The sequence below is a fragment of the Poeciliopsis prolifica genome, unplaced genomic scaffold (assembly GCF_027474105.1).
Source record: "Poeciliopsis prolifica strain line A6 unplaced genomic scaffold, Auburn_PproV2 SCAFFOLD113, whole genome shotgun sequence".
Lineage (NCBI taxonomy): Eukaryota > Metazoa > Chordata > Actinopteri > Cyprinodontiformes > Poeciliidae > Poeciliopsis > Poeciliopsis prolifica.
Genome location: NW_026562488.1, coordinates 488,030 through 512,828, shown reverse-complemented (window position 1 = coordinate 512,828; position 24,799 = coordinate 488,030). Strand labels below are relative to the sequence as shown.

The following is a 24,799-nucleotide window of genomic DNA, read 5'->3' as shown; positions in this document are numbered from 1 at the left end:
AGAAATGAACTTACTCTGTGGGAACTTTGGAGGGTTGTCGTTAACGTCTGTGAGGGTGATTTTGACCTCGGTGGTCCCTGACAGCCCCCCCATGTGGCCGCCCATGTCTTTGGCCTGGATGACCACGTCGTACTCCTGCCGCGCCTCACGGTCCATGTTTGGCAAGGCAGTGCGGATTATACCTGGAAATGAAACAATGCGGTGATAAAGTCTGAAGGATTTATTGGACAATAAATAAAGAGCTTACAAACACGACAATCAAGATTCCATTAAATTTATGAAAAATGTTGACATTTAAGAGATTTGTAAAAAATACAAATCAAGCGTACTGAACCTATTTGTGGCTCGACCACCAATGCATTCACAGAAAATGGACCTATTCTTTAGACCATGTCTAAATATCTGAAAGAATTGCAGGTTGGGAAGCTAAGACACCTTGGCACAATGCTAACTTGATGCACGATTGGTTGGTGTTTGCAAAGCAGCCAATCCAGAAGTGCCCTTTCTTTTTCTTGACACTGATTGGCTGTATCCTCAGAGCAGAGATAATGAAGATGTTATGTTAGCTTCCAAGATGGTTTGCACTGTGAGTTAATGTATATTAACATAAATTTGCTGTTTGACCTACTAAAATGGGCAGTTTTAGTAGTTTTAATTTTAAGTTTCTGCAGATTTCAGCTGTTTGGCAATTGTGATCCCAAACTCCACTGAACATCGGTGGTCAACTGTATGTGTTACAGTCCTGGTTGAATTAAATGTAAAGAGATCCAAACGTTTTGGGGAATGCTCCAACTACTTTCAAAGTGCAAAATAAATGTGTAAACATAAAAAACAATGGGTAACAGGATTGATCCTTGGGATCGATCAATCAACCACAGGTCGTTAAATTGTAGAGATTTGTAACTCATATTGATTGAATCACTTCTTATGGTGAAATATGGGTGCAAAATAGCAAGCGCTGAATCTTTAATTTTAAACCAGGATTTGAAAAAGTTTCGGATGTCTTTTGGTGTTGCAAGGATAAAGAAAAAGAAAGCATTCCGCAACTAGTTTCTATCACCTTCCTTTTGACTACAAGGAGCCCAAAAACCAGAATAAAAGCTTGTAGTTGTATATTTAATAATGAATGATATAAAAAATATAATAAACATTAGGATTACAAAGATATATTTTTTTCCAGATTCTGGGATAGGGGACTGGTTTGAGTTCGGTTGTTTCCTCAGAATAGGAGTGCGTGTTAAATTAACAGCAAGTGAAAAACAGTCTGCTTTAAGTAGCCTGGCAGGCAGCTGCAGCCTGTAAAAATATAAGATAAGGCCAACCTTGGAGATTAGTAGAGTTTTAAGTCATCTAAAGGGAATGTTATCTTAAACACAGGAGGAGGAGGACATGAGGAGTGCTGCACGCTTTAATTCTGCTAAGGGGATTTGTTGTAAGAGAACTCACAAGGGTAATCTTTGAGAATCAAGGCTACAGTTTGCTTTGCTACATCATTATTTCTTTGCTGTTGCCATTTTGCTAGTTTTTTCTTCATCCTCAACTGTTTCCTGGCAGGCTAACATGCTTAATTTTAAGTAGGAGTGTATGTTTGTCAGACTGCCTCGGAATACTTGGAATAAAATAAAACTATCAGTAAATTTCACAAACATAACATTTTGCTTGTTAACTTATATTTGGAAACAAAGGTGATTTATTGCATGTAAACAACAGAAAATAGCTGTGTATTTACAAAGTAGCCTAAAGTCAATATAGCATAGCGCTACAGAAGTAGCAGCATGAAGCAGTAGGTTGTTTACCATCCATACATCCATCCATAAAACCAATAATCCTTCAAGAAGGCTGAGGTCTTGTCTCCATTTTACATTTTTAATGGAATTTCATACATATGCAACATTTTTGAATAAGAAAAAAATAAGTATCCATAGTATTCATATGCTTGCTTCTTAGTGAGGATGCTAGATAGCTGTAGCTTCTGACAGAAATCTGGTTCCACAGCTGAAACATCAACTAGCCCAGTGTGTTTGTGTATCTTTTCGGTGAGTTTAGTGATATCTAATGTGTTTGGCCACTTTCATCATGACACAGCTTATTACACTAGACTGGAGATGATAATGGATAGTGGACGCCATCCATGGAGTTTGCAGCCATAGTAAAAAGGGAACAAATAGGTTTCAGTCACTGACACATTTCTGGTGAACTTAGCTCTGTGCTTAGGGATTTACTGCATAATTAATCAGTGCCATCATCTTTGTGATGCATTGTCCTCCTTATGGCCTTTGTTGAGTAAATATGAGCAAATAAAAGGAAAATTGCAAGATAAAAAATGCTAACAAAGAGGAAGACATCACATAAAAAAATCCACTTTGAAAAGAAAAGTAGTACATTTTTGTTTTCAATTTATAAATTTCTCTGCTGTGCCAGGGTGTCTTTTAGGAAGGTAAAATAAAATGTAAGAACCTGAAGTGTCTTCATTACATCAGCATCATTTTAAAAACAGCAACTACTGCTTCATTCAGTTCAATTTTGATGCCAGAAAAGCATTTCCAGTACATATCCTGGTATGTGTATAATATGCAACAACAGACATTATTGATATATGGGATATATAGATTAGGTTAGCCACATATAAAACAGCAGTTTACAAAAGAAGTGATAAAATATTTTCTAAATTGAGAAAATTTGCAGATATATATATTTCCTTGTTCAGAAAATAGAAAAAAGTAATTGCCAAAATCTGAGCTTGGAATTTTCTAAATAAAACTGACAGATATTCTAGCAATAAATCTAGCTCTGTCATACGTTAGATTGAGCTCAAGAGTAAAAAATAAATGAAAGAAATATAATTTTAATATAATCCTTTAAAAATATTTCTTTAAATTATTTCAGAGCTTCATCATCAAATAAAATTAGATATCCTCAGACTCACAAATGTTTGCTACCACATATAATTGCTCTGCACAATTCTTGTTTATATGACCATAAAAACTAGTGAGGTAATAATCTCAGCAAAAAACTCATTTAAAAAGCCAAAAAAAACAACAACAACCAAAAAACAGTTGCTAAGCATAAACTAACCCCCGCAACTTTAATTTGTGATATTTAATTTGAAAGCGAACCCTTTTTCTTCCATCTGTTAGATAAATAAGAACTTTCATGCAGTTTTTCCCATCCACTATTTTTAAGCTGCAGTAATCTTTTCTGTTCATTTTAATGATCCCCCGCCACTCTCTGTCCGTCTCGCTCTCCCTCTCCCCGCATGTCGAACTGCAGAGAAGCTCTCCGGTGTCATTTTACTCCAAATGTGTGCGTATGTGTGTGACAGCATGAAAAGCTGATAATCTCCAAACCAATTAGAAATGTGAGCTATGGATTTGAGCCAGTCAAATACCCAACACTGGTTTGATTAGCTAGATTTACTCCGCTCAAATCTCTCCGACTCTCTGTGCCCTAACCACTCTTTTTCCATGAGCTCACTCTCTCTGAACCAATTTCTCTTCTCTAACCTCTAGCTTGCGGTTTATTTTCTGGCTCTCTTTCTGACCTAACAGATCTCCATGTATGCCCTAACCTCTCGCCTTACAACCAATTTCTTCTTTTAATGCAAACTCAAATATTAGGCCCATGCTCTGCTGGGAACGGGCTTGAATGTCCTCTGGGACTTCTCTCTCTTTCTTCTTTTGCAGTTCTGCCTTCTTCTCTGAAAACATGCAGGGTTATGCGATCCCTGAAGCGGACACTCTGCAGCTTTGTACATGAAAAGTGGTAGAAAACTGAAATATTACATCAGAATGTTGTGTGTGCGTTGCTGCGGATAGCATTCAGTCACAATTTTTTTTTATCAGACTTCTTAGTGTGCATCATGTTTCTGTGTTCTCCTTTATGCATTTTAGGGTGAACTATGACATGTACAATTTTTTCCATTCAACCAAACAGCACGCTTCTGAAAGGCATTGATGCTTGTCTGTGTTGATTGAACACAAGAATCAATTTAAACAAAAATCAGTTTATTTACATTTCCTTTAAAATGTCTTATTAAAAATAATACCCTCCTCAACAATAAATAGAAAAAACACAGTAACCAAACCCTATATACAGTGGAATTGCCGATAACTGTGTTCTTCATTTCCATTGGAAGGCCTCAATGCAATCACCCTAATCTTTTATTCAATCCACAGGTTTTTATCTGCCTGCTTACTTTGCTGTAGCCCTCAGCCACCACATGGAGGGTCCACCGCCCAGATAGGCCTCCCATTTCTTACTTTAATGTGCTGACTTGTAGTAATTAATTTTGCAGAGCTATGAGTGTTAAACAACTCCACCAGGACCACACTAGAGGATGGGTAACAGTTCGGCTTCCAGTCTCACCTGTTTGAGGCTCCACAGAAAAGTACGGCTGTCCTTGCAGAATGCTGTACACCAGCCTGGCACTGTTGCCATAGGTGGGGTCATCGGCGTCTGTAGCCGTCACCTGCATCACCGACGTACCTGTGGGACGGAGACACGGAGGCATGGAGGCTTGTTCACTGACTTGGCTCAAGAGAAGCTGGACAATCAGCGTCAGCTCACCTAGCGGCACCGGCTGGACAAAACCGCTGCTCACCGCTCTAATACTCGGACACGCTGCAGCGAGGCTCAGCCTACAAGGCTGCACTCCGCTATTATTTCTCTGCATTTCATCATTGTGGGAGATGGAAATATTCCATCTCCGATGTCAGTGGTTTTTATGGTTTAATAAAACATTATGAGGGTGGACAGAATTCAACAGTCCCCGAGCTTCATGAAAAACCTTTCATAACCCCTAGAAAACTTTGTAAAATGCAAAGATGTTGAGCTCAAACAGCCCAGAAAATTGGCTATTTTCAAAATGATGTGTTTCACTTGCAGCAGATCCCTGCTAATTCAACATGACACAGAGAAGCTCTGCATTCAGGCCAAGTGAATTAAAATGCCTCAAATGTTAAATAATTTGCATTATCTTTGTATAATTGCTGAAATGAAAAAAAAAAAAAAATTGGACCCGACTCTTGAAACACGGCTCCAGGCTGACTCTTTGAACTCATTGCATTGCTGAAACTTTCTTACTTATTTAAATTCACCACTACAAGCTGTAGATAGGGACAAATATTTCACCGCTCCTTTAACAGTGACATTGTTGTCACATGAAATGTTTGTATTATGATTTTTATGCAGATATTTCTCACAATTATAGGTATTAACAACTTTATCCTTTTGATTTTGTAAAAATGTGCTGAATATATCCAAAAACGATTATTGTTAATGTCCAAAGGTGGTATTTTATTCAATATCATACAGTTGCTATCCAACAAAAACACATTCCTTTTTCTTTATGCAGCACAGTGAGTAAGTAAGAGACACAATGAATTACTTGTATCAGTCTAGAGAGGATAGGAAGATCATTTCTACTGTGAATCAGTGGACAAAGTGGGCAGAACCATGAGAGTCATATTGTTGGATTCTTCCTGTGCATTTTACTTAATTTATTCTGAATTACTGCAAGAAACTCCAGCAGACACTGACAAACAGACCACAGATTGGGGCTAAAGGTTCAGGGGTCTGACTAGGTGATCATCAATGAAGGTGCACCACAGAGCAGTGTACTCTGATTGTTAGTTTTTATTCTAAAGAGACTCGATGGCACAATGTACGTCCCAGAAGTCTGGCAACCAGGGAACCTTTCACTGGTAAACCAGACCATTGTGAGAATCATGCACATCCTAATGTGGTTTGAGCATTAGCAGGTAAATGTGGGGGAAAGTGAAGGGAGTAATAGGTGGAGATTGAGGACTTTATTTGGGGCTAGCGGTTTTCCATTCTGCATGCTGTGCAGAGAAAAATATCATTAACTGTGTTTCCATCACAAATCTCTCTCAGTATTCAGTTGAGAAAAATGCAATTTTTCTATTTGCTGTTGCTGTGTTGTGAGAGCTCTGGTGGAGCCAGCTGCAAATCGTCCATAAAAAGTCAAAAACAAAAACAAACCAACATCCTCCAGACACTTCATGACGTCTTCTTCGTTGTTTGCGGCAGTAGCAACCTCCGACTGTTGATCATGTGACTTGTGAGATGGAAAACAAAAACTGTTTTGCAAAATACATCCAGTTTGATGCGGCTGAAAAAAACACCTCATCCTGGTGCACAACGTTTTTAGTGAAAGAGGAGTTTCTTCAAAATTGGAGTGTTTCCATTAAACAAATTTATTTTTGTCAATTCAATTTGTGTAATTTCATGGTGAAGAGACATGAAAAGTGCAACCAAGAAAAAGCCTGACTACCATGATCAGATATTGTTGTTATCTGGGATATTAGCCTCAGTCTGGATTCCTGACAAATGTTGCCAACAAACAAAGCAAAATTTCTCACTTCCCTGATGCCTTCTATGTCACTCACCAACATTGGACATCTCAGGCACCCTGGCGTAGTATGGTCCATGCAGGAACTCTGGCGGATTATCGTTGATATCCTGAACTTTCACTATGAACTCTGATGGAGGTTCCAGTGGCTCATTAGTGTCCCGGGCCACAGCCTGTGCTGTCAGGGTGTACTGGGCCTGCTCCTCACGGTCCAGCGTTTTCGTGGCATGGATGTTGCCCGTCTTGTCATCAATGACAAATATCGTTCCTGCGCCTTCACCGGACAGGATGTATTTGATGGTGCCGTCGCCTTTGTCCACATCTGAGTGAAGCTGAAGAGACAAGAAGCAAACGAGACAGTCAAGGACAGGAGGGTTAAATGCACGAATATCAAGAACATCTGAAATTCAGGTTTTGTGTTGAGGATAGAGACAGAAAAGGAGAATAGCGAGTGACAGGAAAAACTATAAGGAGAACTGACAGCTAGATGGGAATTGAGGTTCTAATTTCCAAACTCTTCAAACCAAAGGCCTGACAGAGTGAGACAGAAAGGCTGAGGATGTTCTGTACCAGACAAGCAAATGTCAATATAGGAAGAGATTAGGGAATATTCCTACAAAAGACAAGGATTATTCAACATTCAATTTTTCCATCTTTACAGCCTCTTTACTATGAAATAAGCTGCATTGCAGATGTCATTTCAGTTCTCTATGAATGCCACTGTTCTGTCTAAGTCATGGTGTTGTTGAGGAAAACCCCCAATCATCCCACATGAATGTCAACTTGACCCAAAGCCTTTACTTGTGTCTTACTCTCAATGCGTGCTGAACGGGAGGACTTTATTTATATCTCACTGGGAGCTAGCTGTCACTGTGACTGGCACTGGACTCACTGTACCCATTAAGACAAACATCTACTGTATTTCATGGGATGGATGGAGTTATGATGAGGGGCAATACAAGAGGGGAACCTGCTAGATGTTGATGTCAGGGTGGAGGTTCACTTTCCTGCAGCAAAGTAGCTAATGGAATAGTTCATAGCAAAGAATGTGTACAAAATCCAGAGCTGAATTGAAATGAGAAATTATGACAAAACTTTTAGAATTTCTTTGTCTCTACTGGCTTTTATTTGAAGTACTGGGCTTAGAGAAGAGGAGAGGTCTAAGCACAGGACACTGTCACAGCTCTGTGACAAAACGTGAAAAAAGTCAGACTGACTTTGAGAAGAAGTCAGCTCAGAATAGACGTAACTCGCTTGTCGAGGTATAGCCAAATGATATGGAATTGTTATTGCAGCTAAAGGTTGTTTTACAAAGTCTCTTTTCAGTGGGACTTACTACAAATGATTACTGTTGTAAACTGAACTTGAGTTATTCTGTCATAAAGAAGCAACTGTCATCCCTGGATGTGTAAAGCTTCACATGAAGCGATGGGAAGCTATGGAATAACCAAAGAACTTTGTAAAGTCATCATTTGTTGCAAATACAGTTCAAAATATTGACAATGTCTGAGATTCACATACATTTTTAAAATAAAAAAAATTATTTAACCTTTCTTCCACTTTTCAGTAACAGTTTGTGATTGTGACATTGCAAAATATGATATTGTGTTGATAAGTTTTTGCAACTGAGAGCTTTATGATTTATGTCTATGAGGATATGCAGGCAGACATTAAAGTATTACAGGGGTTTGTGGAAAACTTACCCTCCCCACCAGAACCGGGTCAGGTCCGGTGTATTCCTCAATGACAAAGAACTGATTCCAAACCCATCCTCGTTTGGACCGGTGTAGTACCTGGCCTTCCTTCCCTGTCCTCTGTTTGTGTCTGTGCAGCGATAAGTGACCTAAAACATCAAAGTGTCCAGTTTGATGTTTTATACACAAAGAAAAGGTTAGAGTTGAAAACTGGCAGCATATTTGTGACGTTATTACACACATAATGTTAGAAGACTAAAGAAAATACAAATTAAGGCTACTTTCTGATGAATGTATGAATGAACACAGCAAAAACAGAAAGGAAAACAATTCTGAACTTCATAAACACTTTTTTTTTCTTTTCCACAGATGAAACTTAAAAGTGGGCGAGAAGCTGTAACCTCCAGAGCATGGAGGTCTGCTTTTGAATTCCGGGTCACTCGTGCAAATCCCAAACTGGGACGGCGTGGGCAGATTGTATGAAGAACACACACTTCAATAAATTGTGTTTCACAAGGCGCTAAGGGAGGCATTTAACCTCTGTCTTTTGCGGTGCAGCTGCTTTGTGGTGAAGCAGAGCAGGGTTGGGTTTTAACTCAATCCATGCTGCAGCGTCTGACTGGAGGGACAGGCAGCACAAACAGCAACAAGCTGGATGCATAATGAAATAACCAAACAACATGGGGGTCACATCTCCACTGGAAGATGTTCAGAGTGAAAAGTTGAACATTTGAATCTAACACTTTCACCAACGACTCACAAGCGAAACAGAAACATTTGAATTCATGCTTTTTATAATGCTGAGGAACATCAGTATGACAGAAAATAGCTGGATGTTTTGCTCCCTTTACTTCCTTTAACTCTGCACTAGATTCACAAAACAAATTGCACTAAATACAAACAAGAGCAATCCCACCCATCACTTTAACTCGTTCATTTGGAGACAAAAAGCTACATTTGACGTTCAAATGATTAGAAGTGGATCCAACAGAGGACAAATGTAATGGCTTGTATAAACACATAAGAGTGAAAACTGTTATTTTGTTTTGTACATTTTCTACATTTCCTATTGTGCTTACTGTAGTCTCAACTTCCCAAATCTTACTGTCCAACAAAAGGAGTTAAAAAACAATTTAGACCATTTCTTTTAAGACAGGGATTTTTGGCAATAATATCAGACAGAGCTCATCACAAGACAGAGTTAATTCTACCTTTAGTGCTCTTTCTGACCCATTTTCCTGTTTCCTTCCTCTGCACCATTACAACCAGGTTTCAGCAGATTAGATTTTTTTTTAAGGAAACCTGTTTGATCTTTGAGATGACAGACAATTTGCTGTGGATGTGATTTAAACAAATGTAAATAAATATGGGCCGACTTTCTATGTAGGACAGTCATCCAGTTGTCTCGCGTGTTTTTGAGTAAAAAATGTTAACCAGTGTAACACATATTATAAAAGGTGGCATGTGTTATTGAAAAACATTAACAAGATCTAAACATCAAGTATATAGATTTAAAAAAGGCTAACATATAAAAGCAATCTTTACCCCAATGGGGGTAGGCTGGTCTTCCAAGCTTATAATACATTTATAATAGTAAGTAATACATATATTTAGGTTTTTCGTACTTCTGGAAGTTTAAATGAGCTTTACTTATGCCTACATTTCATAAGATCAATGGTATTAAGTAGATATTGTTGATTAATGATAATGTAATGGTACAAAATCACAGTTATTAATTTTATTGTTACTCTGTTTCTACAATTTTCAGTGAATTCACAAATTTATGACAAAGATAAAGTCTTAATCCTGAGGAATAAATCAAACTGTCAGGACTTAATATCATGCAACATTCAAAGCTGCCAAGAGTTGAGCCTGCTGGATTTAGAAACAGTGATTCAATTCAGTTTAAACTTCATTACGACAAAAGTGTTTCAGCAATCCATTTAAAAAAATGGCGTAAATGGTTCGAGTTTGAAGCTGTTCTTAAGTCCTACCTGGATGTCTGTGTCTGTGGCTCCTGTGGTCCAGCGTAGCATGGCCTTTCCTGGTTCCCAACGCAACACTGCAGAGCACTGACACTCCCAGCAGCACCAGGAGGGCCCTCAGCAGCCCGAAGCCCTGCCGCTTTCCTATCAGCGCCGCCATCTTGGCCGACCAATGGGACCGTGCGCTCGGCTCTCTCCGGCTCTCTGCTTCCTCTCAGTGGAGCTCTGCTCCCACCGAGGCCCAACCCTGATTTGTTTTCTGAGCGAAACGTCGATCAAGAGTCTCCTTGTTCATTTGCTGCGGCAGAGCTCGTTGCTGCAGGTTCTGATCACCGATGGGCAACCTCTACTTCCAACTTGACACTTGTGTCTTCAGAGAGCCTGAAGGAGAGCGGAATGGAAAAAAACTTAGTCAGTAACACAGGGTTAATTAATATTTAACACAAAAAGTATATCTTTAGCTATATAAGCCTAGACATTATAAACAGATTGGCAATAGAGGGAAAATGGCTTTCTAAACGATTGTCGGGTTAATTAGGACAATGTGCTAATTATACAGGCAGTGTTGTCCATAAACCCATTAGCTTTAATTCAATTAGATGGAGACAGATTTGTTGTAGAGCAGACAGTTCATGTGACAGCCAGTCACCGTGTTGCTGGTTTAATTACTGCCGTTTCAAAAGCGACTAAAGTAACACGACAGTGAAGAGACAGTCACTTAAGTGTTACAGTGTACTCTCCACAGAGCCTGTTTACACCAATAGGAGCTTTATCGCTTCAGCTGCACACTTTGCTTGAGGTGATGATCTGGCCTCTACGGATCCGCAGTCAATGAATCAGCAAAACTGGGACTGAATTTGATCTCTACAAAACCCAACATGTCCATTAACAATCCGGAGCTGTGAAACTAAGAACGGCTTGCTCATGGAAGTAACCCTAGATGGATATCAGTCAGAAGTGCACTTTTTTCAGCCTGACAGTTGATTTAAAAAATCTGTGTTTTTAATGTCTTGATGCTTGACTAAATGTTAAAATGTTTATTGTCATTATTTATTCAGTTAACATGATCAGGATGAAAAGTCACATGAATGAAAGCGGCGAACGCCTGATGAAGTCCGTCAGCTGCTGTCAGCTTGTGTTATCTGGTTGGTTTGCAAAGGCCTCCATTATAAAATACTGACATGGTGCAAATTTGGGTAGTTAAATGACAAAAAACTAAAAGCAGTAACAGACCAGGTGTGAATGAATTGTGAGAACATTGACAGAACAATTAACCGCTACAGTTAGCTTCAGTTTTGAAGCCTCCTGTAACCACTTGTTTTGTTTTTTCACTTTGTTTGACCATCTCTTTTTATTAAGATTCAACACAATTGACTGGTCAACTCCACACTAGACAATTCAACAACAAGCAGGTATATTGTACTGGTTTGGGATTTATGAAACACTTTTGATAAAAAGACAAAATGTGCATTTTCAATTTTTGTTTTTGCTTTTTTTGTAATCCTTCTTTATCCATGGTTGGGATGCACAGAGACACCTTGATATGGTTAATAATTGTTATTATTGTTATATAATATTTTACTTTGGAACAGTGCCTGCTGCTCACTGACAAAAGTAAGAACAACTTGTGGTCACAGGAGTCTCTAGTAAAACCAACTAATATTTGTAGAATTATTAGTTGCTTTAATAATAATAATAATAATAAACCAATATCTATAGATGTATAATTACAAATGGACAATAAAATACAGGGTCAGTTATGTTTCACTGCTTGTTGCAAATCAATTTTGTGGTTACACACCACAGATTGTTGCCTAAACAGCAGACATAGTGAGTCAGTGATAATCAAACAAACAAAATAGTGCATACTTAGAGATTTAAATATTTTCTGTGATTACAGATTCTCTAGCCAAAGTATTAGGCTTGTTGGTTGTCCTTGTTTTCCATCCCTCTGTTGTCTCTCTCTATTTTGAGATCATCTCCCCGCCGCTGACTCTGCCCAACTCATTCTGAGGGATCTCAAGGTCAGAAGGTAAATATAGTTCTACCACAGATCCGATCAATGCCCACAACGCTTCAATCCATCTATCAAACTTCCTCTCCATCCCGACAACACCACAATGCCAAAATACTCGCACTTCTCTGCTTTTGACAACAACTTAGAGGAAGCAGCCCACTTTGTTCAGTTGAGGACCTTGGCCTCCCATATAGGTCCTTGTCTTGTTCCAGTGAATACAGTGTACTGTCTCATCCATCGCTATTTAAATGAGATCATTTTCATCGTCTTTGGTATATCTGGCAACACAACATCACTTCAATAATGGAGAAATTATTTTAGTGGCAATGTTTGATCAAAGAAAACATGAACAGCACCATACCTCTGCGATCGCTTATTACACTTTTATAACTGCATGTTTCTAACTTCCTCTATGTTAATGTTAAGCAGGTCTGCTACACCTTGAACTTCAGACATGTTTGCAAATTTAGGGCCGGGTGAACAGCTGGGCTAGTTATATTGAATTACCACCAAACACAGCAATAAGTTGTGCAAGTTAGTATTGATCTCAGCTACACTGTGTCAAAGTTTCAAACCCAGTCAGCATTAAGGTAACATTATTCACCATGAAAGTCTGATCTCAAATCTCAGAATAATGCTCCATGTTTGATGTGTCTTCTTGTTGCAAATGGGCAACATCTGGGAGTTATTAATGATGGTCCTTTTGAACAGGCTATCACCCGGAACAGATGTTTTCTCTCAGCATTTCATACATTTAAGCACAAACTGGGGATGTCGACACACTGACTATCTGTGTTACCAACTTAATGAGAAACAAACTGTCAGAACTGTAAGTACACTGAACATTTTTGCAATTCTTACTATATATTTTGCATGGATGCCATATCAGATCTGACGATCTGACATCAGCTGATTTTTCTAAACTAGCAAATTCAGAAACTTCAGCCTCCAAATCAAACAGGAAGCAGCATCATCACTCCAAAACAAAAAGCAGTAGTTGACTTAAGATCTCAAACTGAGATGCTCTTTTTTCTTCTCCACTCTTTCTTTGACTCACAGAATGTGAATGTGTTTGGTGAGTGTGACCGTGTGTGTGTGCGTGTGTGTGTGTGTGTGTGTGTTTAGAATCTTCAGCTGATGAGAATCTTACTTTACGGATCATTGGTTAGCATTAACCGCATTGCCAGCCGGCTATGAAGTGCTGACAGTTACTCCAGTACTGACTCATCATCTGTCTCATTATGCTCAGATGCTCTGTGCATCTGTTTGTGGATGTAAATGTGTGTATGTGCTGCCTGTCACTCACTTATCCAGGCCTGCAAGCTAGTTCTGTGAGACCGCTAATCTGACACCATCCTGGAATTGAGCGAAACAATACCGCAGGATGTTGGACAAAACAATCCATCCTGAACATCCAATAAATTAAATTCATTTAAACAAACGCAAAAGATAATTAAACAGCGGATTCGGTGAAGACCTCGTGAGTAAATTTTGTGCTGTGTCAGCTCTAAGATTTGATGCAGACATTTTTAAGTCACATTCATGTGACCTTCTGTAGCTTGACCCTTTTCCTTACTTGTTAAGTTAAAATAGTGGCAGTAGTGAGGATGATGACACATCAAACATGGCGTCATGTAAAAACAAACATTAAACTTAGAGAATTTGATTGGTTTGTTTCTTTCAAAACTTTTCTAAAGTGAGTCAATTGCAGTATCTGTAATTAACAGTGATGTCATAGTTACTTTGAGACACATTATTTATATAATTGATAACCACAAATCAGCAAAATAAGCTTCATTTTCAATTCAAAAACATATGTTGCTGCTAATTTGTGGAATAGATAGAAATATGAGCTCAACCACAAATATATACAGTATAGACCAAATGTTTGGACACAACCTTCTCATTCAATGGGTTTCCTTCATTTTCATGACTATTTATAAGGCAAGAAAGCCACTTATTAACCTGATGGGGCACACCTGTGCAGTGAAAACCATTTCAGGTGACGACATCTTGAAGCTCATCAAGAGAATGCAGAGTGTGTGCAAAGCAGTAATCACAGCAAAAGGTTGTTACAATATAAGGCGTATTTTCAGTTAACACTTTTTTTGTTTAGTACATATTTTCACATGTGTTAATTCATAGTTTGATGCCTTCAGTGTGAATCTACAATGTCGATAGTCATGAAAATAAAGTCAACTCATTGAATGAAAAGGTGTGTCCAAACTTTTGGTCTGTACTGTGTATTGTTTTTAATTTGTTATTTAGGTTCTTAAACCATCAGATTGGTGTAAAGTGCTATTCTGACCATTCTGCTATCAAGTGCTCAAGGATCCCCTGGTCATTCATGGAACTTCTTTAGAGATGTCGACAGAACCTGAACACAACAATAGTCTCCTCCAGCATCATCTTAGATCATTTTTTGAAGCAAAATAAACCCCCAGTGGTCCATAAAGAGCTTTGTTACCTATCACTGTTGCTTGTGCGTCCGATTTACAGGTGTACCAGAAACCTGAATACAAAAACTCTTGCTCTGAATATTGTATGTAAACACAAAAACAACAAAAAAAAGAGTTGTGCTAAGTCTACATAATTTCTTCATTGCAACAACAGCTCTTGGCAATATGCCTTAAGTCATTGCAAAACCTGTTTGTTGAAAACAATCACTTCGTAGAATAATGAATATCCTAGAAAGCAAGACACCAGGTTGATAAGCATCCAATCTGGACACACCGGTGTTTATTATTTTCCTGTATCTTGAAACTGCAGGCCTTTCGTCAAAACAGTCTAACAGCCGTTGTTTCTAGAACACAGCTCCAGGTTTTCTGGCATGCTCAACTCTCGACTGAGCGGCAAAGAGTCAAGCAGAGAAGAAAAGGCCTACACAGAAACCTCCAGTGAAGATGACTCCCCAGGGCAAGCATGCCTCTTGGCCAGACGATTTCCTCTGTCTGCATACATGACTCAAGAGTCACATTAGAGTAGCGAACAGTATGTTCGAGCATGTGTGTGTGTGAGCATACATGCAATTCTTTTCAGTTTGAAGCAGCGCTGCGAATCCATGAGTCAAGTGTTTGAGTAGAGCTCAGTGATTCATTGGCCAACATTAAAGCTGCGTGTCTGTGTGTGTTTTAAACAGTGGTCGAAGCTCTGAGGTTTAAAACACTATCTGTCTGTGTGATGTTCCCCAGTGACTCATATATCATCTAGGCACATATAAGCCCACATGTGTGTCTGATTCAGAACAACCACATCTGTACACCAAGATATAATTTGTGCGTCCTTCAAATTGAAATGTGACGTCGATATTCAGAAAACAGAACGTACGCAATTATGAAGGTTATTGTTCTGATAGTAATTGTTCTACGTTATGCTTCCTAAGTGTGTAAACATTAAAATTATATTTTGATACACAAATTTGCAAAACCTCTTCAACAAAGTCATCACTTTCCTCTCTAAAGAGAATCCTAAACTCATGTTTTGATAGTGAAAATCCAAGATAGCACCAGGAATCATCCAGGAATCGTCTATAAAACGACTCTAAAAGGAGTACAATGTGAAAATGTAATAGAAGATACATTTACTAAGAAATTTTTTTTTCATAATTGGCATCCATTCAAATTAGATACCAATTATGAATGTCCTAAATTTTAAATTTCCACCTGATATTTTTGCCTACTGTAATTGTACGCAGTTCTTTAAATATTCTGAGGAAATATATTTGCCCATTTATCCATAATACCTGAAACTTTTAATTTCTCGCAAGTTATTTTTGTAATTTACCGTCTATTATAAGAATGTCCTTCAGATTAATTTCACTCCCTGCTGCGGCGATATTAGGTGGAAAGTGCAACTTCCCCCCTTTCAGAAACCGCTCGAATTTTTCAGATAGTGCAAATTGTGGTGGAATTATGCTACTGCAAATTTGTCTCCGTTTGGACTTAGAGCAGTGGTGCCCAAAGTCAGTGCTGGAGTACCGGCATCATGCATGTTCTAGTTGTATTTGACTTTTTCGTATATTTCTCCTCTTTAAAATGTAGAAAAATAACCATAAGCAAAGTTCTCAAAGCCCGTTTGCCTCTTTAAAACTCCATAGTCGGTGTGTAAGTATTGTCTGTAATGTCTTCAAATAACAGAACTCCCTAGTCATGTTTTAAAATTTTGTGTTAACATTTTTTTAATAATAAAAAAAACATTTTTCACATTGATGTTGTTGCCCTCTTTCTTTAGTTTCAAAATCATAATTTTCCATGTTTTTTGTGTCTGAAATGTTTTTAAACAGGTAAAGTCCAGCTCAACATGAACCCGTCCATGCAGCCGAGAGTCTTTTCATTTACTTTGAGTTTTATTTTTGGAAATAAAAGTAACGTTTCTCGACAAAAAAAAAAACCTAAGTAATTTCCAAACAGCTAATAAACATATGAAATCTCTGAAAAGGATTTCAGAGATTTCAGAGATTATTAACGCTGTTTTCTTTAAACAGCGTTAATATTTCATCCTTGTAAACATGTACCTTTTGTGAAAACGCTAACATATTTGCTCAACCTCTAACTTGACCTAGTAGCCAGCCTTTATGCAGCCAAACCTGCACCAATTGAAGCTTTTCAAATCAAAAATATTCTGCATAAGTCATTTTTGTGTAAACTTGTTTGATCCATTTAGCATTAAGGATCTTTTTCTTTCTGCTTTCCTCACTGACTGGCCTTCAGTTTCACTCTAGCAACATTACAACAACCTTGGAAAATGCTTCTGAAGTGTAGAAAGAACAAAATACTTGGCTGGAAGTGTTTTTTTCTTTTTGGTTCAAACTTGCCTCTTTTTTTTTTTTTTACTGAAGGCATCAGTAGAACAAACATGATTTATTTATGAATGTCTGGTATTTGCCTGCATGCTTTACCACGCTTTATTTTATTTATTCATTTTACCAAACAAAAACAATGGAAACAAATCCAAATATTGACAGATAATGTAGAGATATTCCTTTACGTTTTTTTTTATAAAACATCTAAATTTTTTTTCTTTAACTTTCTTTTTTTAGTTTTGTCTAATTTTCTATTCACTTTTATTTCCGTAAAATTTGGCAATAATGAAAAATAAAACCAAAGCTGCATAGAAAATATGTGTGATAGAAAAGCTTGGTCTAAGTTGTCAATATATTTTCTTGTAGAAAAAAATGTTGCTACATGAATAACTAAAAAAAACAAAACAGATTTTTGTTGGACATTTATATGAAACAGCAAAAAGACAATTACAGTCAAGTTGCAGTTAAATAAACAAAGGTGGCGTCAAAAAGAACAGACGCTATAACAAATTACAAAACCTCAAGGAAGGTTATGAGACAAAATAACATTTCTGTAACAGGACAGAGGAGGTTTAGTCAGTATAGCGTGAACCAAAGATTTTGTTATGCAACTGGTTGTCAAAAAATGAAAGCAGAGCTGGCCAGCTTGGTCCCATGCAGTCCATCGCCGAGTTAACATCACTCTGCGGTAGCATGACTCTGATCTGTTGCCGGATTCTGACAATTTGTTTCAGAGTTCAGCTCTGAGACAGACATGACAAGTTGCTGCTGACATGTAATGTGCTGGAGCAGCTCAGGAACTCGTCTCAGGGGTTTACAACACAGCAAACAAAATCCGTCTGGTAGAAACAAGATGCTGCTGTGTCTAAAAGAAGCAGAACGAAAACTCACAACATCAAAAATGTTGGGATGAGCTAAGAGCTAATTGTTTTAACCGTAAACTGTCAGCATGTGACTTCATTTTGTGAAGTCGGTCTGAGGTCCCGCTCATATGGGAACAGCCCTTTGGAGAACCCCAAGCTTTTCTTTAAACAGCGTTAATATTTCATCCTTGTAAACATGTACCTTTTGTGAAAACGCTAACATATTTGCTCAACCTCTAACTTGACCTTTGACCCCAAGTACATACATAACAACAACGATGGCGGATTACATGTTTGTGGAAGACTCCACTCGAGCTTTCTTATCCGGCATTTTTGACTGACATCCATTTTCTTACACCTGTATCCCGTTGGGGTCGGAGGTCAGCTGGTGCCCAGATCTAGCAGTTGACGCGCGAGAGGCGGGGTCACCCTGGACATGTCGCCAGACCTTCACAGGAGCTAACTACACTTAGCTCAAAAAAGCAAAACAAAAAATACTAAAGAAACTTCTTTACCTTTTAAATCACTGGTATGGCAGCACTTTGGGGCACATGAAATAAAGAAAGAGACGGAATGAGAGGCAAGACCCAAACCGTACAAACAATGTGAGGATACCATCGCCAGCTGACCTTTAGCTTCCCAGACTTAGGAACGGGAAAAAAGGAAGCATTTGTTCTCTGTTTTGTTGGGCGTCAACCCAAACAGTTTGCGATTTCTGAAACTTTTACTTTATTTGTGAAAATGGCAAAATAAAAATACTTGAAGTGCAGTGAATCTCAGTGTACCTTAAAATGTTTCCAAAACCTCGCCTTGTTCTCAGGAGCTCTCCATGCATCAGAGCTCATGAAATCACCAAATAGCACTGACTTTAGGTCAATTAGGGAAGAAAGAACATGGTGGTATTTTCCTTTTGCAGCATTCCTAATACTCAATGAGAAGCAACAATTTCCCATCAGTGCCAGCTGCCACTTAAACAAACATCTCATTCATGTCCTGCTGACTATTTTATGAGACTTATAATGATTCCATAGTTTATTAGTGGGAGTTATAAAGTTGCTTGCTACTTCATTTCACTTCAAGCCTTTTCATCCAGAGTGTTTGAATCCCAACTGTGTGGGTGTGTGTGAGAGCGAGAGCGAGACAGACAGAAGGCCGGGCTTTTGTGTTCAACATGCAAAATCTACTTTAGCACAATAAACGTTTATTTTTTTTAATGACTACAGATGGATTTTTATCGAGGCGGTAAAATGTAGAGTATCAGCGGGATGTAAGTTTTCATTCCCCTTCAATAATAAAACAGGTTTTCACTCATGGTTAGCAGTTGAGTTGAGTCCCTTATCATCTGTTGATTGACGTTGGTCTTTTTAAATCGCTTTCACTCTCTGACAGGCACTGGATGTTTTTGGCTTATAACCTGATGCACATGGCTTCAACTGGCCAATAAATGTATGAAGAGTCAATGAGTTTTAGGCTCATGAGGGACCACTACATGCTTCGCCCAGCGCCACACCCACACTGCTGGACTCCAAGCCACAGGTAAATCTTAAAAATGATCAGAAGATATACAAATGAAGAGTGGACTTCAAAAAGCAGTGAAAAAAACTATTAAAGCATATGTAAGGAACTGAGGGGATTTTGTTAAAACTAGTTCACTAAAGTTCAAAAAAGTTCTCCTAAACCACGAACAACTCTAATGATTGGACCTAACTCTATTGCCACCAGCTCTACTAGTTCTCCCTGAAATATTTGAACCAGATGGCAGTTCTTTTTTCTTTTTTTTTTGAATTCCTGTAATTTCCTGGAATGAAACGATTAAAAAGATTAAAAATTCAAATTAGCTACTCAAAAAGAAATCTGCCAAAGTCTCTGAAATGAATCACAAGTACTCTGCAGTAGATGTAAAGCTTAACACAGTACTTCTCTTTTTTCCTTTTTTTTTTTTCAAAAATATTTTCTAACATATAGAATTCAGAGTGTGGGCAAAAATACAAAATAAACCACAAAATGTGGGGCAAGGCTTTTCTAAGACATTGAAAGAATTGCACTCCAAATATGCAGATTGAAAGATGAAGCTATGATTTAACATTGAGTACTGAAAACATATTTGTTTAAATGTTTTGCTCTTTCTCTATTGGTGACCTCACTTGCAAAATTAAATTAAGTTCGAGTTAAGAACCACAGAACGTGAGGCAGAAAGGAGCAGCAAGGACACAGAGGTCTGGAAGGCAGAACGTCGGTACACTGAAGTTCACTTTTGCTATCTTGTTTCGGAGGCTGGCTCTCTGTGATCTGTTAAAAGCTTAAAAACGGAGCGGCGCTGAAAACAGACACCCAGCGTTTAGCTCACACCACGAAACCTGAGGCTTAATTGCCTTTCAATTAGAGGAACTAATAGAAGCGTGTCTTTTTATATGCGTGTGTGTGCGGTAAGGCAATTACAATGAGGGAACCACAAAGCTTTCTCAGCATTCATGAAAATAGGTATTAATGAGAGGCTAGTAGCTGGAACACACACAGAGCCAGCTTACCGCAGAGCAGAGCGCTGCTCTGCATGTAGCTGTGTACGAGTGAGCGATTGAACGTCTGGATGTAATGGTTCCTGATTCCTATTAAACAGTTAATAAAATTCAACTACTAATTGCTGCCCACAAGACCTGCAGTCTGCTGCTTTTGTTTTTACACAAACACACACATCCACTTTATATAACTACGGAGACCGCAGGGAGTCGGTGCATTTCTTGGGATCAAAGTTTGAAACTGAAATGTAAGCTCAACATTTCTGTTAAACTCCCCAATAACCTAAATCTAACTGTGATGCTATTTGCATTGGAGGGATGCTGCAGTGTGCTGTGCTGACTGTGCAAGGCGGATTTCGCAGGGCAAGAGTCGTGTGCCGTGATGCATAACTTCATTTAGTAGTAGTAACACCTAAAACAAAATCTTTTTTTTTGTTACATCAGGCTATCTTTGTGACGAAAGATATGACAATCTAACCCGTTGTGTTTGACATGATGAGCTACCTGGGAATGTTAGCAAAGGATGTTTCATGTCAGAGGGCAGCTCTGAAACTCTGAGGTCTGTCTGTCTTATCACTTGCCAACATTCAAATGGCCTCATCGTCTTCATTCTGTTACGGTTTGACATCATGAGAAAGCTTGGAGTTCACACTTTCAGAATCTATAAATGTTTCAAAACGCCTTGTATTCAGGGGATTCACAGGTATAAATGTTAATCCACAGTTATGTTAAGTTTGTTTCTGATAGAATATTATAAACTCCAGCACAAAAATTTATTATAATAAATCATTTGAGAAAAACTATTTCACTGAAACTTTTACACATGTTTTGTTTAAATGAATCAGAAGCACACAGATAGGCGGGAGGCCTGTGAACAGTGCAATCACTGACATGGTTCTGCGGTTCTTACTGTGTGACGCGTGAAAAACCAACAAGGAACGCTCCGCAAATAGATTTGGTAAGGATGAGCATTACTCACAACCCAATCCCGTCACCTGTTATCCGTCAACGTGAAGGTAATGTGCTTAGTGTCATGGAGCTTTGATGAGGTTTTGATGGAGAAAAACAGTCAGAAAGGGATGGGTTTCCACGGCGAAGCAGATCCGTTTCCTCTTTTTCAGAGAGAAAAAATGTGAGCTGTTGTGTACAGTGGATTGAATATGAAAAGACGCGGCTGATTCAGCGTGAGAAGAGGTAAACAAGTGTGTTTTTGAGCGGATCTGACGCCGTGTATCTTGGAAAACAGATTAGATGTATATGAAACAGGTCAGTGACTTCATGAAGCGAACTGACTGCATGTTCCCCTCAGGAGCAGTTCAGCCAGAGGCAAGATCATTTACAATGCTTTGTCATTTGCAGACAATTCTATATTGTGTGAAAAAAAAACATGTTGAGCTGGAAGTCCAGAGGGCCGAAGCAAAAATATAAATAAATAAATACATTTATATCTAGAAAATCAAAGAAAAACATTCAGCCAGAACTTTATCTATTATTTAAAGGTGCCTGATTCTTTTCACAAAAAAAGACAGAATGTTTACAAGTAAATGTCAGTTTCACTTCAAAATGAGGCTGAAATTATATGACTTGCCATGAGACTTTGAGACATAGAAACAACACAATATTTCAATGTTAGCCAGAATGAAGAATAAATTGTTATTATGAGTCATAACTTCCTTGACTGACTGCTGCATCCATGTTTCAGAGACTTATTTTGAAATGAGAAAGGAAGCAGCTCCTGAGGTTTGTTATTGGACAAGCTAACGTTGCGCTGCTACAACAGCATTAATTATTGGTTCTAACATTGTTTTTGTTTTTTATGTTGTAGCGTTCTGGGGTCCTAAGGTTCAAATGATTTAACGCTGTCTGTGATGCATTAATTTGTACAAACTAAAAAGTTTGTTCCTAAAGACGCTGCTAAAGCCTCACCCTGTTCTTCAGAAACCCAATAAACCCAGTTCAGCTTCCTCAGTTGAATGTATTATAACTCTCTAAATTAACTTTAATATTGAAATAAATGCAATATGAACACAACAAAGACAATAATATATATTTCTTTATTGAAGTTGCTTACCATGAAGAGTTCTCCTTTTGAACAGAGCAGGCGTTATTAATGCATGTTTTAAATGTACGCCAGCGAAACATCAGCGCTGCTCGCTCCCTCAGTGCCACTGCGCCAACAAATTAGGCTACATATTACAGTCATTTGTGAACTGCTAAATGAAGGAGGCTGAGAATGAGGATGACAAACAACATGCTGACAGGACGCACACATTTATGACTCTTGCATTGTACCAGCTAGCACCTAATTAACCACTGTGTCATTTGCAAAGACTGAATTCATCTGTGAGAACATTGGTTTACAGACACAAACGAGGGCCACGTGTGAATTCAAACTTTTGGTTTATTTGTTTTGTTTGGCACGTTTTATTTCTCGTCCCCAATTACATGAAATCACACTCATTTCAATAGAAATTGTATGTAATTTGTGGTAAATTATGCACAATCACAAATCTTTTCTCATAATTAAGACAAAGGTTGCCTTTTATACTCATTTGTAAAAAAAAAAAGCTGGGTAATTAAATTGTTTTTTCTTGCTAATTATTGTGGTTAATCTCCATTGTGGCATCTGCATAATGTGATGCAGACGGACAGCTGGCTGCAACACATCTGGACCAGTTCTGTTGGCTGTAACACGGTTGATTTAGTATTATGCAAACTCTGTAGACTAAACTTTTTCCTCCCCACTCCATGAAAAGTAAAGAAAGCAACAAAACATAAAAAATAAAACAAAAATAAAATTTATAAAAAGCACAATCTTTTTAATGCCACCAAATAATACCAATGTAGAAAGAGGTTTACAATGGGCCTGAGAGGATCCGGGGGTGTCCTCATGCCGCAGTTCTTTATTAGGCATTCAGAACCATAATCAAATCGTTTGAGCTGAAAACAAGTTAATGACCAAGCCAATCAGCTTTCCTAAATGAGGGACCAGAATAGACACTAAAACTACGGGAGGGCTGATGAGGCTCCGCAAAGCTGGAGGCAACACAATGCACTTCCAATTAGGCTGCTGACCGCTGCTCGCTGGATATCAGTTTGCGTGGAAAACTTCGCTTTATTGGCTTTTTACGTCAATGAACTCCAGAGCAGAGATGTTAACAGTTAATTATAAAGACTAATCTTTATATATACCTCTCATAAGCACTAAAATACCCATTAGAAAAGGAGCAACGATGTGTGAGGAATTGGCTATGAAAAGCTGTTACAATTGTGACGTGTTTGACCAAGAGAGGAACCCTGTGAATTTCAGGATTTTCATTCAAAAGTCAGCTGAGTTATTTAACTCTATTGTCATCTTCTCCTTATTACACTGGGTACCAGTGTCATTAGCTTTGGCCATTTGTTGGTGTGTTTGAACCATTAATTGTGCAGCATTGATTTATTATGGATTATGTGTAAACAACACAAGGTCAAATGTACAATTTACAGGCCCATTTACATTACTACTGGAGTCTATGATCACAGAAAACAAGAAACAAAAAGGTTTCTCATTTTAATATGGAACTTTCTCCTTTTACAGATAGAAAACCAATCTCATAAAAACTGTTTCTAGTCTCTCAGGTTAACAAGATATAAACTAGTCAATCTGTGACATGAAACCGTCTCGTTTCAGTAAGTTTTGCATCTCTTTGTAATGAGAAGGTTTAGTTATTTTTTCACAGGAAAATCTCATTTTAACAAGTTCTGCATCTTGTTACAAGATTTTCTCGTTTTAATAAGAAACAAGATACAAAACTCAACTCGTCAAAACGAGAATGTTTCTCAATGTAACGCGATATAAAACGTTATAACAAAAATCTTAGGTTTTGTCATTTTAACAAGATATAAATCCAACCTTGTCAAAATAAGAATGTTTTTTGATGTACCAGATATAAAATCTGTCACGTTATAACAAGAAACGCTCACATTTTACCAGATTTTACGTCTCATTACAGCGTAATGTTTTTCTGGTTTTAACAAGAAACCTTGTCTTAGTGAGATCCTCCCCCTGCATTTATTTCAGACTTTTAGCAACAAAATGTTTTCATAAATTCCTGACAAAGAGTTGGGTATTTTTCACCAGGTTGATTTGATTAAACTTTTTCCCTTAACAAATGAAATCTTCAAATGAAAATCACATTTTGTAACTGTTTAGCTTTTCTTTGGGTGAATTGATATCTGTTTGGTTGTTGATCTGCACTTTTCAGAAAGTTTTCTAAATGCAACATTCAACCAGATCAACACATTTCAATACACTGATCCTCCATGTGTTGGAACTTCACCCCTGAAGGCAGACGGTGATGGAAATTCACCAAACCACCAACACCAACTGACTCAGCAAAATCTCATCACTTATACAACTTTAACGTAACAATTTGGACAAGATGGACAACCATCAAAAACGGAAAAACACGGAGACCCTTTATGCTTCAAAGCCAAATCATCCCACCTTCTGATTAATTGTAATAACATAAACTCAGATCTCCCAGTTGTTATCCTATTTAATACAGTTC

At 38.1% G+C, this 24,799-nt stretch overlaps 1 protein-coding gene across 2 annotated transcripts in view; it reads right to left on the bottom strand.

Annotated features, from left to right (window-relative positions):
* Positions 1-24,799, bottom strand: part of cdh11 (cadherin 11, type 2, OB-cadherin (osteoblast)) — a 108,043-nt gene that overhangs the window by 25,885 nt on the left and 57,359 nt on the right. For both annotated transcript variants that reach the window (XM_055024052.1, XM_055024053.1), the window contains 5 exons: positions 10,059-10,430; positions 8,074-8,213; positions 6,408-6,702; positions 4,366-4,485; positions 15-182 (listed from right to left, as the gene is read on the bottom strand). In XM_055024052.1, coding sequence (XP_054880027.1) covers positions 15-182; positions 4,366-4,485; positions 6,408-6,702; positions 8,074-8,213; positions 10,059-10,209 — 874 coding nt within the window. In that variant the 5' untranslated portion in view covers positions 10,210-10,430. The remainder of the gene's footprint in view (positions 1-14; positions 183-4,365; positions 4,486-6,407; positions 6,703-8,073; positions 8,214-10,058; positions 10,431-24,799) is intronic.